The 17,499-nt window shown below is 33.5% G+C and overlaps 2 protein-coding genes across 3 annotated transcripts; both read right to left on the bottom strand.

The window, feature by feature from the left end:
- Positions 1 to 281: 281 nt before the first annotated feature.
- Positions 282 to 2,342, bottom strand: LOC110417359 (leucine-rich repeat receptor protein kinase EMS1-like). The gene is given in 3 exon segments (XM_089783612.1): positions 282 to 1,067; positions 1,070 to 1,306; positions 1,309 to 2,342. Coding segments are annotated over 3 exon segments (1,110 nt in total). The 5' UTR covers positions 1,697 to 2,342; the 3' UTR covers positions 282 to 582.
- A 391-nt stretch (positions 2,343 to 2,733) lies between these two features.
- On the bottom strand, positions 2,734 to 9,490 carry ASHH1 (SET domain group 26). Of its 2 annotated transcripts, XM_021429124.2 has the most exons (11): positions 9,357 to 9,490; positions 9,110 to 9,191; positions 8,945 to 9,009; positions 8,557 to 8,713; positions 7,648 to 7,734; positions 7,438 to 7,522; positions 7,259 to 7,352; positions 6,946 to 7,144; positions 6,091 to 6,125; positions 4,475 to 4,946; positions 2,734 to 3,256 (listed from the first exon to the last, which is right to left on the bottom strand). In XM_021429124.2, exons 2-11 carry the CDS (start codon positions 9,110 to 9,112, stop codon positions 2,981 to 2,983), a joined length of 1,473 nt encoding a protein of 490 aa, XP_021284799.1. In that variant the 5' UTR covers positions 9,113 to 9,191; positions 9,357 to 9,490; the 3' UTR covers positions 2,734 to 2,980. The 2 variants fall into 2 exon arrangements, with proteins under 2 accessions (XP_021284799.1, XP_021284800.1); XM_021429125.2 differs by having other exon boundaries at positions 9,110 to 9,455.
- Between the last annotated feature and the right edge of the window lie 8,009 nt (positions 9,491 to 17,499).

Genomic DNA, 17,499 nt, shown 5'->3' on the forward strand with positions numbered 1-17,499 from the left:
CACTTATAGAGATAAGGAGGTAATTAATTAACCTTTAGCATCCTAACCATGAATAGTTTATGAATATGAAGCCGCTACCCTTTCTGTGGCACGTGGCAAGAATGGATTGAGAGGCAAAGAAATGAATATTTTAGTTAATGGAAGAGTATTGGGAATTCAAAGCGAAATTTGTTAAGTGCAAAACTAGTAGCCCTTACCGGTAGAAGCTGAATCTCTGCAATAGAGCCAACAAAGAAAGTCAGATTGATTGTTTAGCTAATGATTGCAAAGATTAAGTATAGCTGTCCAATGGGTTAAAATGCTGAAAACAATACAATGATGAGAGGGGGTAAGAAGCTTTGTTTAGTTTATTATACATCACAAAAAGAAGAAGAAAAAGGGGGGGATTTTTATGAGCATTCCACTCTAAATCCGGAATTACAAACAGCAAGTCGGGGAAAATTTTTCCTAACCAAATATGGATATGATATGGCTAAATGCTGACAAGCTATTTACATATTATCACGTGAACAAAATAATAAAACGTCCTAACGAAGGGAAGAATGTTACCAAACTATCTTCACTATCCAAATGCATTCAAATTCATGTTGCAATTTGATTCAACAACGCAACAACTTGATTCATGGCAGGCCTTTCTTTCGAAAGCTCATTAGTACACATACATGCAATTCGAAAATACTCCTTAACCTCCTCTTCGATTAACCCTTTCCTTGGAATCTTTTGATATACCATTTCTGTTTGTCGATTTCGATCCACCATTTTTCTAGCCCACTCCACTAGTCCTACGTCTTTTCCCTCGAATCTCACGGGCCAATTGGGACGATTTTGAGTGGCAATCTCGATCATTAATATTCCGAAACTGTAAACATCAGCCATAACTGTCGCCGCCGTGTTCCCTTCTCGGTACTCCGGCGGCATGTATCCCATTGTCCCGGCGACCTGCGTGGACACGTGTGAATGGGCCTCCTGGATTTGCCGAGCGAGCCCAAAATCGGCAATATGAGCCTCGAAATTTCTGCCCAACAAGACATTGCTAGCCTTGATATCTCTATGGATAAGGGGCGTGTCAACCCATGTAAATACGCCAGCCCATTGGCAATCCCTCTGACAATTTTCTTCCTCGTCTCCCAGGACAACGTAAACCGGCCAACCGAGTTTTCCTGTTCCTCAATTGCTGACGTATCGCACAACCATTGGTCCAAACTCCCCTTCTCAATAAACTCATATATCAAAACCCGATCAAGACCCGACGAGCAAAACCCGAGAATCTTTACGATGTTCGGGTGACGAAGCTTACCTAGGGTTCCATCTCAGCTCGAAACTCTCGGAGGCCCTGGAAAGCATTCGGGTCGAGCTTCTTGATAGCGACGGTGACTCCGTTGGAAAGAGTAGCCCTGTAAACATAGCCGAAGCTGCCGTCACCGATGATAAGGTCTGAGGAGAAGTTCTTGGTGGCGGCGGCAAGTTCCTCCATGTCGAGGCGGTTGATAGACGGGTCGAAGGCAGCGCTGTCGCATGTTGAGGGGTCGGGCGGATTTGGGGCGGGTCGGGTTTGAGTTAAGGATCGGGTTTGAGGGGGATTTTGGCGGTTGGGTTTTTTGGTGGATTTGCAGATTAAGATAATGCAAGCTAGGATTAAAGATACTAACAAGAAGCTCAAAATTGCTGCAACAAGTGCTTGAAGGCTTCGATCCATCGAGGAAAGGAAAAAAAAGAAAAGAGAAATTAGATGGGAAGAAGAGAAGAGAGAGCAGCAGCCATGAGAGAGCGAGAGAGGGGGTAAATGGGAAAGCGTAAGGGCTTGGTTTTTCAATGATGGGAGACGGAAGGGGAGAGGCCGATGGTGGTGGAGTCGTGGACGGTACGAGTCAACGTAAGAGAGGGGATGGATACAGTGTGGGTGATCTTAGGAGAAGGACCTGGGTACAGAAAGAAAATGGCAAGACTTCAAAATCTACCTGACGTGGACCCCGACTCATTTGTTCAGTTCCAGTCCTTTTGGGGTCCCACTTTCGCCGTAAATTAGGTGTCTGACTATTAGAATTCGTAGGTGAAAACTAGTCAAAAAAATGGGTCAAAATATTTTGCCCAGGAAATTATTGTGGAATTAAGATGCAACATATTAGAAAAATAGTTTATTATTGGAAGCATGTACCCCTTGAAAAGAAAGCCAAGGAATCATTAAGCTGGTCCATAACAATTATAGCGCAATTCAATTCTGCAAAGGTCGTCGGTCATCCTTTGAAAGTCGTCAGAGTTTTAAATCCGACGGTCCTTAGTCAGCTTTACTTACACAAATAGTGCCGCAAAAGCTCTATGACTTATCCAAATACGTAATTCCTGCAAAATTTGGAAGAAAAATACAAATTTATATACACGAAAATGTAATCTACTTACATGGGCATAATACATATATATACATGAGAATGGATTTACATCTTTTTATATCTTCTATAGTTAAATTTAATAATTTACGAAATTGAGTCAATCTAATATTTTCATTACATTGATCAAGAATATATTTTTTTTTTTATCTGACACTTTACACCGATCAATTTAAACGGAATTAAACAGAAGGATTTAATTGCATAAAATGTTAAAATAGAGATGCTAAATTGATCGATTTTGAATAGAAAGACTAAACTTTGAAAACGTTATAACACACACCTGAGAGATATTTTGACCATACATTAACGCATATAAAAAAACACTCACGCCCACACAGAGAAAAACTTCATAAACTGATTTAATGCTTTAATAAACAACATCTAAAACTTTGATTAAATGTAGGCTATCACTACCTTCACATAAAACAAATTTGAAGAAAAATCAATGGAAAATTTTCCGTTTAGATTGACAGTAACCTGTTTGAATGCAAGTGATTCTCTAAGTGGCAGATTTGCTTCCCTCTTTTTTAAATCCTATTTCTTTGATCAATTAATGTTAACATGCTCTTTCCTAAAACAAGCCCTTCTAATTTTCAAAATTCCAACAATTTCACTTCAGTATCATTGCCCCCTTCAAGTTCACAGGGTTTCACCTGCTCACACGCCTTTTGTGGAGCCCTGACAATATTTTTCAGAATTGAAGAATGAAAGTCAAATTCTATCTTCAGTTTCGAGCAGGACGCTTCAATCCACTTCTCCGCCACACTGGTTGCTACACTGTCTTGGCTATCCCTCTCATGTTCTTCAATGGCCGGTCGTATTTCATCATACAAGGAAGCAAGCTGGCTAGCAGCTTCGTTCTTCAATTCCTGCATGGTAAGTCGAAAACCCAAGGTCAGCCGAGAAAAGTTCATTCCTTTTAAAGCTTCAAGCCCAACTAGGGAAAAGAATATGAGCCACAGCAGTGATTCCAGCATAGTAATATATGTGGTTAAACATTGAATTTCAAGTTTTCAACTTTCACACACCAAATCAAACACCCACCGACAGAGAGGGTATGAACTGAAGTAATTATTCAAGCATAGTGATCTGATCACAATTTCAACATTTGCTCTGTACACCACAAAACCCACACACCAGATAAGAGGGCCAAGAGGATTGGGCTTCTGTATATACCGGTTTGAGCATCCATCATTGAGATGACTATAAATATAAATGATGCACAATTATATCCCTTCTCTTCCAGTGCTACTTCCATTTTACCCAATATTTGAATCAAGGTCCTATAATGCGTATGATACAACTTAGTGATGTAATCTTAAGCCCTTCATGTAAGCAAGGATCATCTAGCAAATGGCATCTAGAGATTATGAGTCATTTACAGCCAGACAACCTTCTCGAATCATGATGTTGATGATGAAACAAAAGTAAATTAAACAGAGTGCAACCACTTGAAGCATCTATCACTATTATAATATTTATCAAATGTCATTAAATTAAAGTAATGCTTATGCACGTAGAATGGACTAGACACGGTTAAGCCATTTATCAATGCAATAGTTTACAGTGTTTTAATATACACTTCCCAACATTTCTACTTTTTGACATTGTCCCATGAATAAAGAGCATTCTAGAGCAATTTACTCTTCAATCAAATTTTCCTTTTTCATTATAGTCCATATTTAAAATTAGGACACAGCCTTACCATAGAATACTCCTTAGTTATATAACTACTCCTTTTAAATCAAATTTATAATAATAGTAGTGAAGGAAAACTTGTTTAGAAATGATGATCAGGAAGAAGAGAGTTTTATGTTGCTTAAACATGAAAATCATTACACTCATTGAACTATACTCATTCACTCAAAAAGGCAAACTAGGTATAATTAATATAATAGAAAGTGAAACATTGACTTTAAGTATCCAAATGCATATTTTATAAGAAAATTTTCCAAGCCTAACATGAGTACAGAAAGAGAGCTTCTGTGCCCTAGTGGATGGCGATCATTAACGTGAAGCTGAGATGATCTCTAGCATAGCATGCAAAGATTGGTCAAATCACGTGAACAGAAAATAGGCAACCATACCTCATATCTGAAAACTTCCTCTTGTGCTTCTTTTGATGCCAAGAGCTGAGCAAGATGTTGTAAATCAATTTGTTTTTTGGAAAGATGTTTTGACTTTCCATTAGAATAATGCTGTGACTTTTTCTTTGGCATGGGCCGTGATCCGATGTGATAATTCCGGCATGCACTGTTACTTCTGATGCGAGATATCATTGCATTCTTTTGTGAAAAAGCCTGGTGAGCATCTGAAGAATACGAGTTCGACTCTTCGGTTGATTCGGTTTTCACTTCATTCACAACTACCCCTTCCATAGGAACTGGATCCACAGTAGACTCCAACTGGTGTTCAGATTTCACACTAACATCCATTGTCACAGGCTGTTCATTTTTAATGCTAACATCATTCTCAGAATTTGACTTGACAGCTTTGAGGAGCTTTGTGGCAGGTTCATCTTCAGCAGAATCATACAACGGAATTTTTTCAACTGAATACCTGCCAAGCAAACATATTTAGGTAAATATAATAACAAACTAAATCATAAGGGAAAGTGTAACACACTTTCATATGGAAAAAAGTACAACACAAAGGTGCACCTTCTGTGAAAAAAAAAAGGACAGAAATGGGAAGCCACCATGTGGGTAGGTGCATAAATTTAGACATTGATGAAATTTTGGAGAGTTAACAACTTCCCTCCAGCACCAAGCATCTAAATAAAATCCGTCTTTTTCCTAAACTAAAATGTCCATTTATCATCTCACAAATTGCTAATGTTGCCATCTAATTTAGCAGTGCCAGAACCAGCTCAAATGAGGAAAGCCAGACAATCAAAGGTTGATTTCCAGCATTGGGTGTGCAATAACTAATGGTTGCATTAGAATAAAATCCTTTCTACTGAAATCTCATCAATAAACTGATACTAGCCAATGGACATTTCTGATGTAGAAATTTGAAACTTTAAACTCTCTAAAGGCAAACAGCCTAAGCTAAAAAAATACATAGCAAAAGGAGAATACAGTGCATCAAACTATAGTGTTATCAAACATTCAACAACTTAATTCGGCATTACATTTGAAAAAGAAATCACTAGAATTCTCTTGAAGGCCTTATTCCTGACATTTCTGATGGAGTTAAGGCCGCTTGAAATTTGTGCACCGCTACATGTCATGCGGTCTCTGAGGAGACCAGCCTACCGAGGGGTTTTAAGATGGGCTATTTAAACTTCTGTCCAAAACTTTCAATCCAAAGTCTAAACAATCCAGAAGGCTTAAGCATTCCATCAACTCAACCAGCTGGACCAGGTAAGGTCCAATGACAAACCAAAAGATGGACAAGTCTGAAGCAGCTGTACTTTTGTAAATACAAGTTTTTATGTGATACTTTATGCATAACTTCCCTTCTATCCAATTAGTGACCTATATATATGGCAGATAGCCTCCATTCCCTGAACCCTCCATCCCTAAAGAAGGTGAGATGACTAACAATGTTGAGAGATTAAAGTGCCTACAAATCCATCTTAAAATGTACCCAAAAAAATTAACAAAAAATAAAAAAAGGAAAATGCCTGTTAACTGGGCCTTACGAAAACTTCAAGATGAACAAATATTGCATCATAAAAGAGTATTGGAAGCTGCATTACCGATCATCGTCGTCTTCCCAGAGATAGGTATCCTCCTGTTGAAAAGTATTGCAGAAAATTTCTCAAACTACATGAATAAAAGAGCATCAATGTAAAGATACACTCAATCACTCTCACACACGCACACACACAGATAGCACATATTGAGGAAGAGGAAGTGATAACTAGAAATGAATAAAACAATTAACATAATATCAAACTGGCAGAAGACCTAGGTATTCAAAAAGGAGATATACAAGCACATTAGCTAACTTCAGACTAAGTAAAAAACTGCCATGTGTGAACATTGAAGATGCAAATTGGTTGTCAACATCAATGGGTTACATATGACCAGGAGAAAAAATGGAAACATCAAGAGTTTAATGAGTTAATATTTTACATTGCTAAAAGCTTAATCCAAATTCCTTCAACAGCAGACCTAAATGTTTTTCCCTCTGAATCATGGTCCAAACAAGAATAAAAATTCCGGACAATAGGCCAAATCAAACTAGTAAACAAGGAAAAAAGGCAAGGAGAAGACGTATTTAAAAAGGCAACATTGATACAACCTATATATATATATCACTGATAAATTGGTAGCACATCACCTAGCCACATGTCAAAATTACCATTTAAAAAGTTAAAGGGGCCTTAAAAGGTGACAATCAATACACCAAACACATTTGAAGCAGTACAAAATCAAGCATAGCATGATAATATTAAGTCACGTCAGTAAGAGAACCAAATCAGAAAATGGCTAATTCAAAGCAGCTTGATACCACTTAAGTTTATTACACAGCACATATAAACTCATTCACAATTTCACATCTTTCTTAAAACTCAAATCAAATGCTAATCTCATGCTTAAACATTTACCTGAAAGCCACGAGACTTTGCCCCAAGAAATCCTGAACAGTTGGGTGCACGACAGAGGCAGCGAACTTTTGCGCCACCGAACCATTCAAAGTTATAGTCATATGCCAGTTCAGTTCCGATAGGAATATCTAGCTTTGCAAATATACCAACCCGTATTTCTCCCAAAACAGTCCACTTCCTTGTCTCACAGTTTGGTTGGCTGAAAACTTAAACAAAATAATTCAGTCAATGTCAACTTTGGATGACAGACAACCAGAATGATATTAGACATGAAAACATTAAAAGCTGAAAACTTAATGCATAAGTGGCTCACCATGAGTGGTTGATGAATCTAGCAAGGCTTCCCTTTTTGGTGGCATCAATGGATTCAGAGGCATTTAGAGAAATGATAAATGCATCCTTAAGACCTGCATCAAGTCAAGATGAAGGGTATAAGTCCTTCTTTTTTTTTTTTGCAGAAAAAGTAACAATTCTCACAAATTTATAATTCACCTTGGATTTCATAAGCTTGAGACCTTCGCTTTGCTTCTTTCCAAGATATTACTTCTCCACAGTACTCGATAATAAACTGTCCTGCCTGCATCATGAGAACTCATCTAAGCATGTTGAGAGCAAAGATCGAAACAGAAAAGGATGCAGCAAACTAACCGATGCCAGATCCCCAGATTGATCCCAAAAGTTAATGCTCGGTTGCCAAATTACCTTTATATTTTCAGCAGCAAGCAGACCCCAACCACAGCCCTCTGTTTTAAATAATGTAGTTCTTGCATATTGGCATTTCTGAAATTTCTTTTAAAAAGTGAACAGAGGACATTAACCAAAATATGTTAGTCTCTAAATTATCCAAAGAAAATGTTAAGTCTCTTACTTATAGATAATTAAACAGTATCTTCAAAACAAATACTGAAACAGTACTTTCTAACATTTAAGCAGGGAAATTCAAATGTTTCTAAGACCTTGTCCTTATCAATAGTTCTATACCCAAATGCAAAACAAATTCATTTTCTGAATTTACAAGTTCATGAAGTTTCAAAAAATAATTAAAGCACAAGAAAGTAAGAAAAAGAAATTAAACCTATGCATGTTTTTGTTCATTGATACAAGACTTCACATGAGTGCCAAGCTGAGGGGAAAGTTTGTAGAAAATATAGCTTCTCTCTTTTAGAAAAGTAGAAAAAGAAAAAAAAAATTCTAACCCTTTTGTACAACTATAAACCGTTCATGACGCAACAAAAGAATATTGAAATGACTTAAAAAGCAATGTTGAAATTGCAAGTAAAGACCATAATATAGTTGGAAACAGCATCTTATGAAATGTCAGGCACAATTACTCAGCTCTTGAGAACTTATCAAAGAACAAAACTATATAAAAGCAAATATTCAAGAAAAAGAACATAAAGACAAAGCAACATTCAATTATAACATACGCTGAATAATAGATTGTATATCACAGCTTCAGGGTGACATTCTCAAAGCAATGGGATAATCACTAGTCGCTGCTTTATATGCACACACTTAGGAAGATGCACATGAAGAAGCACACACCCATATAACCTCATATCCACCCCCCAATCCATCTTGTTGCACATGGATGTCAGACACAATCTTTACCTGATTCTTGCAGTAAACACCGCAAGGACAATAACCAGGAGTACATTCTGTGCTTGTTAGTACATTCAAGCACCTCTCTCCACACGCACTATCAGGATCGCTGAAGTCAAATTTACACTCACATATGGCAATATCCTCCTCCTTTTGCTTTTTGTGTCTTCAAGAAAATGGAATTTCATATGTCAATTAGGTAATCATCAGGTAAATTAAAGTCAGCACTGTCTTAGACACAAACAAAGAAGACCCATTCTGAAGAAGGCTCCAAAAATTGTTGTATTTCATATAATTGAAATTGAAAACATCCAAGCAGCTATGAGAAACATGACGTTTATTATATCTAACGAACAGTAAGGAAAAAAAGACAGTTATGATCAAAAACATATCTTACTTTCTATATGAGAATTCATTTTGAAAAATATGATCGTATTGAGGAAGGTCGTCATTCTCTGGATCCTTCAAATAAAACAATTTAATAACTATATTAACATAAATACAATAAATCAAGCAATTCAACAAAAAAATAAAAAGGTGATGACGATGATAATAAAAATACCATTTGAGGAATATCCCTAAGCCAAATCACCACATTTCCACATTACAATAAGCAAAAAAAAACAAATTCCCAAGCTGAATCTCTGCAAAATAAAAAGGGTTATAAGTGAAATTCGAAAACAAAAACCTCAATTGTGAATTGAATTGGCTAGGGTTTATCCAATATTCGATTGAAGAAGAAGAAGAAAAGCATGAATGCTATGGAAATATAGATGGACGGTTCGTTAAGTGAAATTTTGAGATATTACTTGCTGAAGTCAGTGACGAAACATCGTCGGTTCTGTGCCATACCCAACTCTTTTACTGGTTCTCTCTTGATTTCCGCCCACCAATTTTTCAGAATGAACATGATTTGTACTTTTCAGAAAACTAAGAACTTTATTACTTGAAATTTAACTCGGTTTCTTTAGTCATAGTGCTGATGGAATGGGCAACCATTTTCGGCCCATTTGGTCATTCAAGCTAAGCATGGACAAGTTGTTTCGTAGCTTAATCTAGCCCAACTGCCATAATTATCTTCTCTTGGCAAAATTTGTCCGAGCCCCATATACCCATCCAGTTCACCTGAATCCAAATAATGACTTGCTGAAAAAGAAAAATCCTATATAGATAAAATATATTATTAACAAATTTTATATTTTTGGTTATTTAGATAAATAGTTGAAAGTATATTTTTGTTATTTGGATCATCCTCTAGAAAAAATTTTTCATCTCGATTCATCTTCAACAACTTTCTATCATAACACTATAAAAATATTTGTGAACATTAAAAATATTATATATAAATAATATGTAACTTTTTTTATTTATTTATTTCTCACCATATTGTTATAGTAGTTAGTTTATTACTCGAATAAATCATAAATTGAAAATTAAAAGAATTGAGAGGTTTTCATGTGCGAAAAACTTATTTCTTGTTTTATATATAAAATTTTTTATTTATTTAGTTAACCTTAATTATTTTGTATTATACTAAGAATTATAAGCATAATATTTAAAAAGATCTTTAAAATATTTAAAAAAATTCAAATAAGCTCTTATCATTTTATTACATTGCAAACAAACCTTTGTATTTTTATTTGAGTCAAATAAGCCCTTATAACTAATGATTAACTTAATCAAAATGTTATTTATCATTCTATAATACGTGACATTGACGTGACATGCTAATATGTTGTTAAAAAAAATAAACTTAAAATAAAATTACTAAGAGGGGTGATGAATTGGTTGTTAATTAAAAATTCTCACTTTTTCGAAAATCTTTGAAAATGAAGCAAAAATATAAAAGAATGAAATAACAAAATAGAGTATAAACCGGATGAGTAAAAAATAGAAAAATAAAAAGCACTCAGCGGGATTTATATAGAGGTTTGACCTTCCAATGCCTACATCCTTTCCCCTAATAGCTCAAGGAGTTTGAATCCATTGCCTTTCCAATAAGGTCAAGCATAACCTCTACAATATACCTTTTGTAGGATCAGACGTAACATCTATCAAGATACTGCTTTTTCATGTTTAAGCACAACATGTACACAAGATGAAGCCTTTAAAATATCAAACAAAACCCCTCTACCTTTTGCTTGAAGCTATAATCAATACAATAATAGATTGTAATAAATCACCAACTCAAAACCTCTAGAATCGTTGATAAAGAAGTTGAAGATAAAAAATGTGAGAGCTTTTATAAAGATATGGATGATCAAGGAAGGTTTAAGTTTAAGAAGAATCAATTGAAGAATAATTACATGGCCCCTAGGCTCTTTGCTTGCTCAAAGGTGGGAATTTTCTGCACACAACTTTTTCTATTGTTTTTCCACTCTTTTCTTCTTTAAAGATGGTTCAAATCCTTTCAAATTACTCTTTTCTTCTTGCTTTAACGTCTTCGAAATGGATATCTGTAGAATCAATTCTTTGCTATTGAGTTGTTAGTTCTTTGCAAAGTTTATAGCTTTTTATCTTTGAAAAATCGATTTTTCTGTTTTAAGGTGTCCCAAAATTTGAATTTAAGCTTGATTTTTGCTACTCTACTTTTGTCCAATTGTATCATTTCTTTCTTGTTACCAAGTTTCTAAATTATACTTATGGTGCTTCAAGAACCGATATCTTCTCTATGTAGAATCGATTTTCCTCTTCGCTTTTTTTTTTTTTACATTCTATCTCTTCAGAATCGATTTTTTATCTCTATGGTGTCGATTATTTACAAATACTAAAGATTTTATTTTTCAAGAATCAACTTCTTTTTTTCTCAGAATCAATTCTTTACCATTGATCTCTGCTTAAGAACTAACTTCATCTTCTCTAAAATCGATTCTTCCTATAATCAGAGAAATAGATTTTGTTTTTTTTTTTCATTTAAGAATCAAGTCATTTCTTTTGAGAATTGATTCTCAGTTGTCACTTTGAATTTTGAAAACAAGAGATTTTTAAAAAAATCAAGAGATGTTTCTTTAAGTTCAAGAGCATAATCATTCATAGTTTGAACATGTCCAAACAATCAAAACATTTTAATATATTTTTCTTTTAAGTTCAAATTTAACACTCTTTTAAGGATTTTCTTCATATTCAAAATTATCTTTCATTCGATTTCAAAACTCGTTAAGTTCAATCAATTTTGTCATATCAAAACAAGAATAAAGCTAATAATCTCTTCCTTTTTAATATAACAAAATTAAGAGTTAAATTTTCTCATTAAAGACAAGTCCCCTTGAAAATATACTAAAGATTTCAAAATATTTTTCTCAAGTAAGCTCCCATTGAATTTATGCTTTTTTAAAAAAGTTTACATTTAAGTTTGAAAGCACTTTTAAAATCAATTTTAAAAAATTTAGCCATCATGAATGAGAAGTTAAGTGCAAATTTACTAATAATATTTCTCCCATTCTTATTATATAAAAAAGAATAGAAAATTGAGTATAAGATTAATGGGAAAAAACACTCATAGAAAATTTAGTAACACAAGTTAAGTATAATTATCAATCAACATTTAAGGATAAAATATAGAACCTAATCAAATATACCAATCAATTGATATCAGAAAATATATGTATGACTGTAATGGAAATGTGAAAGTCATCAATAAAGTCAATAATTCAAATGTTGTAAGAGTTACAATAACTTTGTGGTACAAATTAATATCTATTTTCTAATGGATTGACTTAAGGATCAATTGTTAGATCAAACTTCTTCTTAAACTAACTCATCTTGTTTTTATGTTTTTTTTTTCAAGCTATAGCTTTTGATCTAACTGTCAAAGTAGTTGTCCATTTCTACAATCAAGGAGTTCATGGTGTTTTGGAAAGAGGATCTTCAGTGTCAATGAAATTCCTACAATCATCTGTTTCTGTTTCTTTTTGTTCAGGAACTTGTGCAGGTGTCATATTCTTTGGATACCATTTCCCTTCAACCAGTGATATTCAAATTCCTTTGTTCATCTTTAATGGTTTTCTAAATTCGATATGTGATGATCAAATCTAAACTAGTGTTGACCTTAAGTGCATCCATCAGTTGGCTAATCACTATTCCATGAACTAATCGTTTATTCTTTCTTTCAATTACTTCCATCATGTCTCTAAGACTAAAATAACCCAAGTTGATATGCTTGTTGTGTTTGTTGTGATGCATGAAGAATAAATCTTTACTCTTCACAAATGAATATATTGTCCCACTTGGTCTTAAAAACCAACAAAGAATTAAGTGTAAAGTTCTATCATGAAACCTTGAATGATTTACACTGGAGGGTTCTAGTGGTGCTGATGGAAGGAAGATGAAGAAGTCTTTTTATAGGTCATGTTCATTGAGTCTACTATGTAGAATTTCTAGGTAAATTCTAATATAGGAATTTTAAGACATGATTGATTAAGTAGAGGAGAAATGCCTATTCTCTCCCATAATATAATGCAGTGAAGCAACCTTAGAAGTATATGGCTTTCTTCATTGTCGATGAATGTAGTGTCAGCATTTGAATAGAAAACCTGACTAATTCTCATAATAGGGTCTTTTCATTTCCAAAGTTGTCAACCAACCCTGTTCTCTAAGATTCTTTAAATGTGGGAATTCTAATGTGTTGAGGTAATCCAAATCAATTGATTGACCAAAAATCACTTGAAGGTCTGAAACAGATACAAATATCTTTGTCTCTATTCGTGATCGTTAAAGTTCTTCCTACACTGTGATTGGACCCTAATGATGGTTCTCCTCTTTGGTCTTTAGTAGAATTTCCAGCCCTGTTGCCATGACTAGCATTATTTTGATAAACAAGTTGGGGTGAAAAAGACTAGGAAAGGTCACACAGACTTGCACTAAAGTTATGGTAGATGAATAGACAATAACATTTCTTTTAATCTTATAAGAAAAGCGTTATGTCTTTTCATATTCCTCTTCAAAGTTTTTTCAAGTTAATAGTCATTGAAAAGAATAAAAATATTACCCACAAGCTAGAATAACCTGAAGCCTCCAATTAGGTTCCACTAGTCTGGTTCGACTCTAAATGCCCAAACTTCAAATATACTGTTTGGTAAAAAAAAGCCTCTCTTCTTACTTTATTCTTTCTTTTTTCCTCTTTCTCCAACTATTCCTTTTTTTCTCTCAAAAAGGCTCTCCTTTTTCTTTTCCTCACAGAACATTCTTTTTCTACACTCCCCTTTGACTTTTCTTCCTTTTCAATCTTCACTCTCACTTCTTTTCAAAAAGCTCATAGTTTTTTTCTTTTACCCAAAAACTCCCCCTCTTCACTCATCCAACTAGTGACATTAAATGAAAGCTCCCTACCCTCCAATTGGTGGCACCTACCCTAAACTTTCCTGCCCTCAACCAATAGCGGTGCAACTTTTCACCTTACCCACAACGACCCAAGCCAAAAATCTTCCCTAAAATTAAAGTCTACCTCCTAAAAAAAACAAACTAAAAACTCTTCTAAAAGAAAAAATCACCTGCTTCACTCATTTTTCAATGGCATAATTTTTTGATAATTTTTTTGATTTTTTCTGTTTTTCTATTATGATGGTTGCTAGAACAATTAAGAATTTTTTGATTTCTCTTTCTCTCTCTGCAGGATTTTTTCTCTAGTTTTTGGTTGCTCTTTCTTCCTCTTTCGTTGATGCTACAGTGAAGATTTTATATCGGATTTTCATGCTTGGAGTGTAGCGTGAGCACCTTTGCCAAACACGATTTTTGCATCTGGCAGGGCATTCTTGAGTCTGGCAGGGTGCAGACAGTGGCTTTTCTTTTTTCTTTTTGTTTCATTTTATTATTATTATTTTGCCTCAATCTCCAAAATACTTTAGTGCTTAATAACACATAATTAAGTAGATATATTATAATGAAAAAAGGAATAGTGTCTACACTTGGTAACTAAAAACCACAACACAAGGATATTGGGTTATTAACCTTGGAACCACCGCACCAGAAGTTTTACCTATCATCCTTGGTAACTTATAATCACAATATAAGGATATTGGATATTAACCTTGGAACTACCATACTAAGGATTCAGCCTATTATCCTTGGTAATTTAAAATCACAATTCCAAGGATTTTGCCTATTATCTTTGGTAACTTACAGAATGCCCCATTAATCTTATTCCAACACTGATTTTGTTCCTTTTTTTCTTTTAATTCCCCTTTTCCCACAAAGCTCAACCTTGAACATCACTACTATCACATTCATTCCAATCTCCACAACTTAATTTAATCTCATATAGATTTCAGCATATTCAATAAATCATACTGAATTCATTTATCGATCATTTCCTCTACCATATGTGCTTAAATACCTATCTCAGTAAATCTATTCCAACATTAACATTAAATGTTATACATTATTTAGAAAACCACCTATATATTCCACTAAAAACATAAATCTCAAAATGATTGTCTATAAAGAAATCAAAACCACATGACATGTAGCTATGCTAACACACCCCTCATTATAAAATAAAACCAATTCTCATTTATATTTCCACATCTTGTCATGCATATCCAAATTCAGAACTATGTACATGGATGTAATTTCATATCAATCTTATACACATTATAATATATTAAGGCATAACCAATTCCCAATCAAGCCTTTAGACATTTGATTTCAATCATGTTAAATGTCACCATAGGCTGTTTTTCTCATAGTGCATGCAAACTCTCATCATTCATCTATTTTTTTCATTCATATCTTATGTATTCATAAAAATTCAGCGCGTACAATTCACATCAATACAATAACAATTCATAACATGAATGCATGGGAAAAAACTTATTCATCAATCATATGCACATCATTTTACCTAACTTACTAGGCAATTTAGTTTCAATGCTATAGGTTTGTTGCTTAAGTTAGGGCGTTACACCACATAAAAGAAACTTTTCTCAAGAGCTCTCACAAAGGGTGGCGGCACAAGAGAAAGTCTTTTAATTTTTCTAAAAAGGAAACTTTTATGTAGAATGGCTAGAAAAAAGACCTTTTAAAGCTGGGTTAAATAACTTATGTATTTGCAAATAAGTCCTCAACATTATAACTCCTTATAATATTGATCTAGATCTTAATTAAACTATTTTAATTAAGTCCTTAGTCGTTTAAAAACCTAATTTATCATTTAAGTCTAACTTAAATCGTCTTACCTCAATTTAATTCATAATGTAGCTTGATGCGCATGACCCATTGAAAACTCTATAATATAGAGTTATTTGGGTTTAATTTGAATAGTAACTTAGCTTGGTTCTTATGGTAATGCATAGAAATTAGTAGCTTTTATTTAAATTATTTTAAATTAATTAATTTAGGTGAGTTAATCTAATCTTAGTTAATTTTATATTTAATTTGATGTTAATATGATTAAGATAGGTTGTTATTGAATTATTTGTGCTTTTGTAGGTGTTTAATGAAAGAAGAATTTTAATGGAGAGAAGAAAAAAACTTTTAAACAATATACTTGGTATTTTGATCATAACTCTATCTACAACTTCAAATAGGATGATTGTTGTTACCAATGGAAAGCTAAGAGAAAAAGCTACAACTTTCATGTTTATCATTTTACCCAATTTAGCTTGGAAAATGGTTAAAAATCTTGTCAAATTTGAAATATTGCACAATCTTAAAGCAACTACGATTTTGTCTAATAAATGAGATCGACGGAGAGACCTAGTCTGATGAGGAATTAGTTGGAATTGATTTTTCTTCACCCAACTTGGCCTAACTTCAATGCCTATGAAAATAACTTTTTGGAGGACTTTTAGAGAGGAACGCCACAAAATTGAGAGTTGAAATCAAGCAAAAATCATTAAAGAAAAGTCTCCTTGGAGCTAAAGAAGAAATTGAAGAATTTAAGAAGATTTGGAGATCAAGATTTCAACTCTTGGGTTCCTTTTATCTATTTGTTGTTATTTTATTTTCTTGGTTTTGGTTTTGATGATTAAACTTAATTTGATGGTGATGTGAGACTTGATGAGGAACTAAATTATTTATCTTAGATTATGATTGAACTCAATACGAGCTCTGTCTCTCTTTTGCTTATGTGATGAGTTTAAGTTGTTATATTTATATAGATAGTTGTTTGGCTAGCAATATATGGAAACCTAAGAGAAATCTTAATGAAGGAGATTTAGGTAGACCTTGAATAGAATGACGTATAATCAAATGCACTTAGTTGATTAAGTGGTTTGATTTCATATAGGATAGCAAACGTCAATAAGCCGTACGTAGCCAAATTAGAGCACGATAATGAAATTTTCTCTATTTAATTTACATAGACATATAAATGTTTATTGAAGAGATATTTTTATAAGAAACTCAACAGAGACTTGTAAATAAATTAAGATTTTAGGTTAACAACTTAATCCATTAAACTAAATTAAGAGAGAGAGTCAATAATTAGATAAAGTATTGAGGGACATCATAATCTTAAGTTTGGTAGTCACTCGAATTTAATAAAGTAATTTTGCTGATAGATTTTAGATTAGTTTTAGTTATTAGTTTTAATTTTTCTTTTTAATAATTAGATTGTTTGAATAAGTTTGGGTTGTTATAATTTTGGTAGTTAGCAATTAGGAATTAATTCAATTCTCGTAGGAATGAATTTTACTTTTATTATATTACTTGTTAACGATATGTGCACTTGCGTAAGAAATCAACAAAACCATTTGGTTCTTAACATATTAGCGATGGAATTGAATAATAATGTTTATTATTAATTTAAATGAATCATATTCATATTAAATTAATTCAATTCTATAAGCCAAGATTGGCATCTAACAATGTATCATGGCCATCCAATTATTAGGAGAGTCAAATGGTTCTTTAACAACCTTTCACTGTACAGTCTATCAATGTAATTCATTCCCTTAACATATATCCCAAAGATGATAAGAGCTTGTGTAGTGTTTACTCTTATTGATCTCCATA

Source organism: Theobroma umbraticum, unplaced genomic scaffold (genome assembly GCF_002168275.2).
Source record: "Theobroma umbraticum cultivar Fairchild unplaced genomic scaffold, ASM216827v3 scaffold_51.0, whole genome shotgun sequence".
Classification (NCBI taxonomy): Eukaryota; Viridiplantae; Streptophyta; class Magnoliopsida; order Malvales; family Malvaceae; genus Theobroma; species Theobroma umbraticum.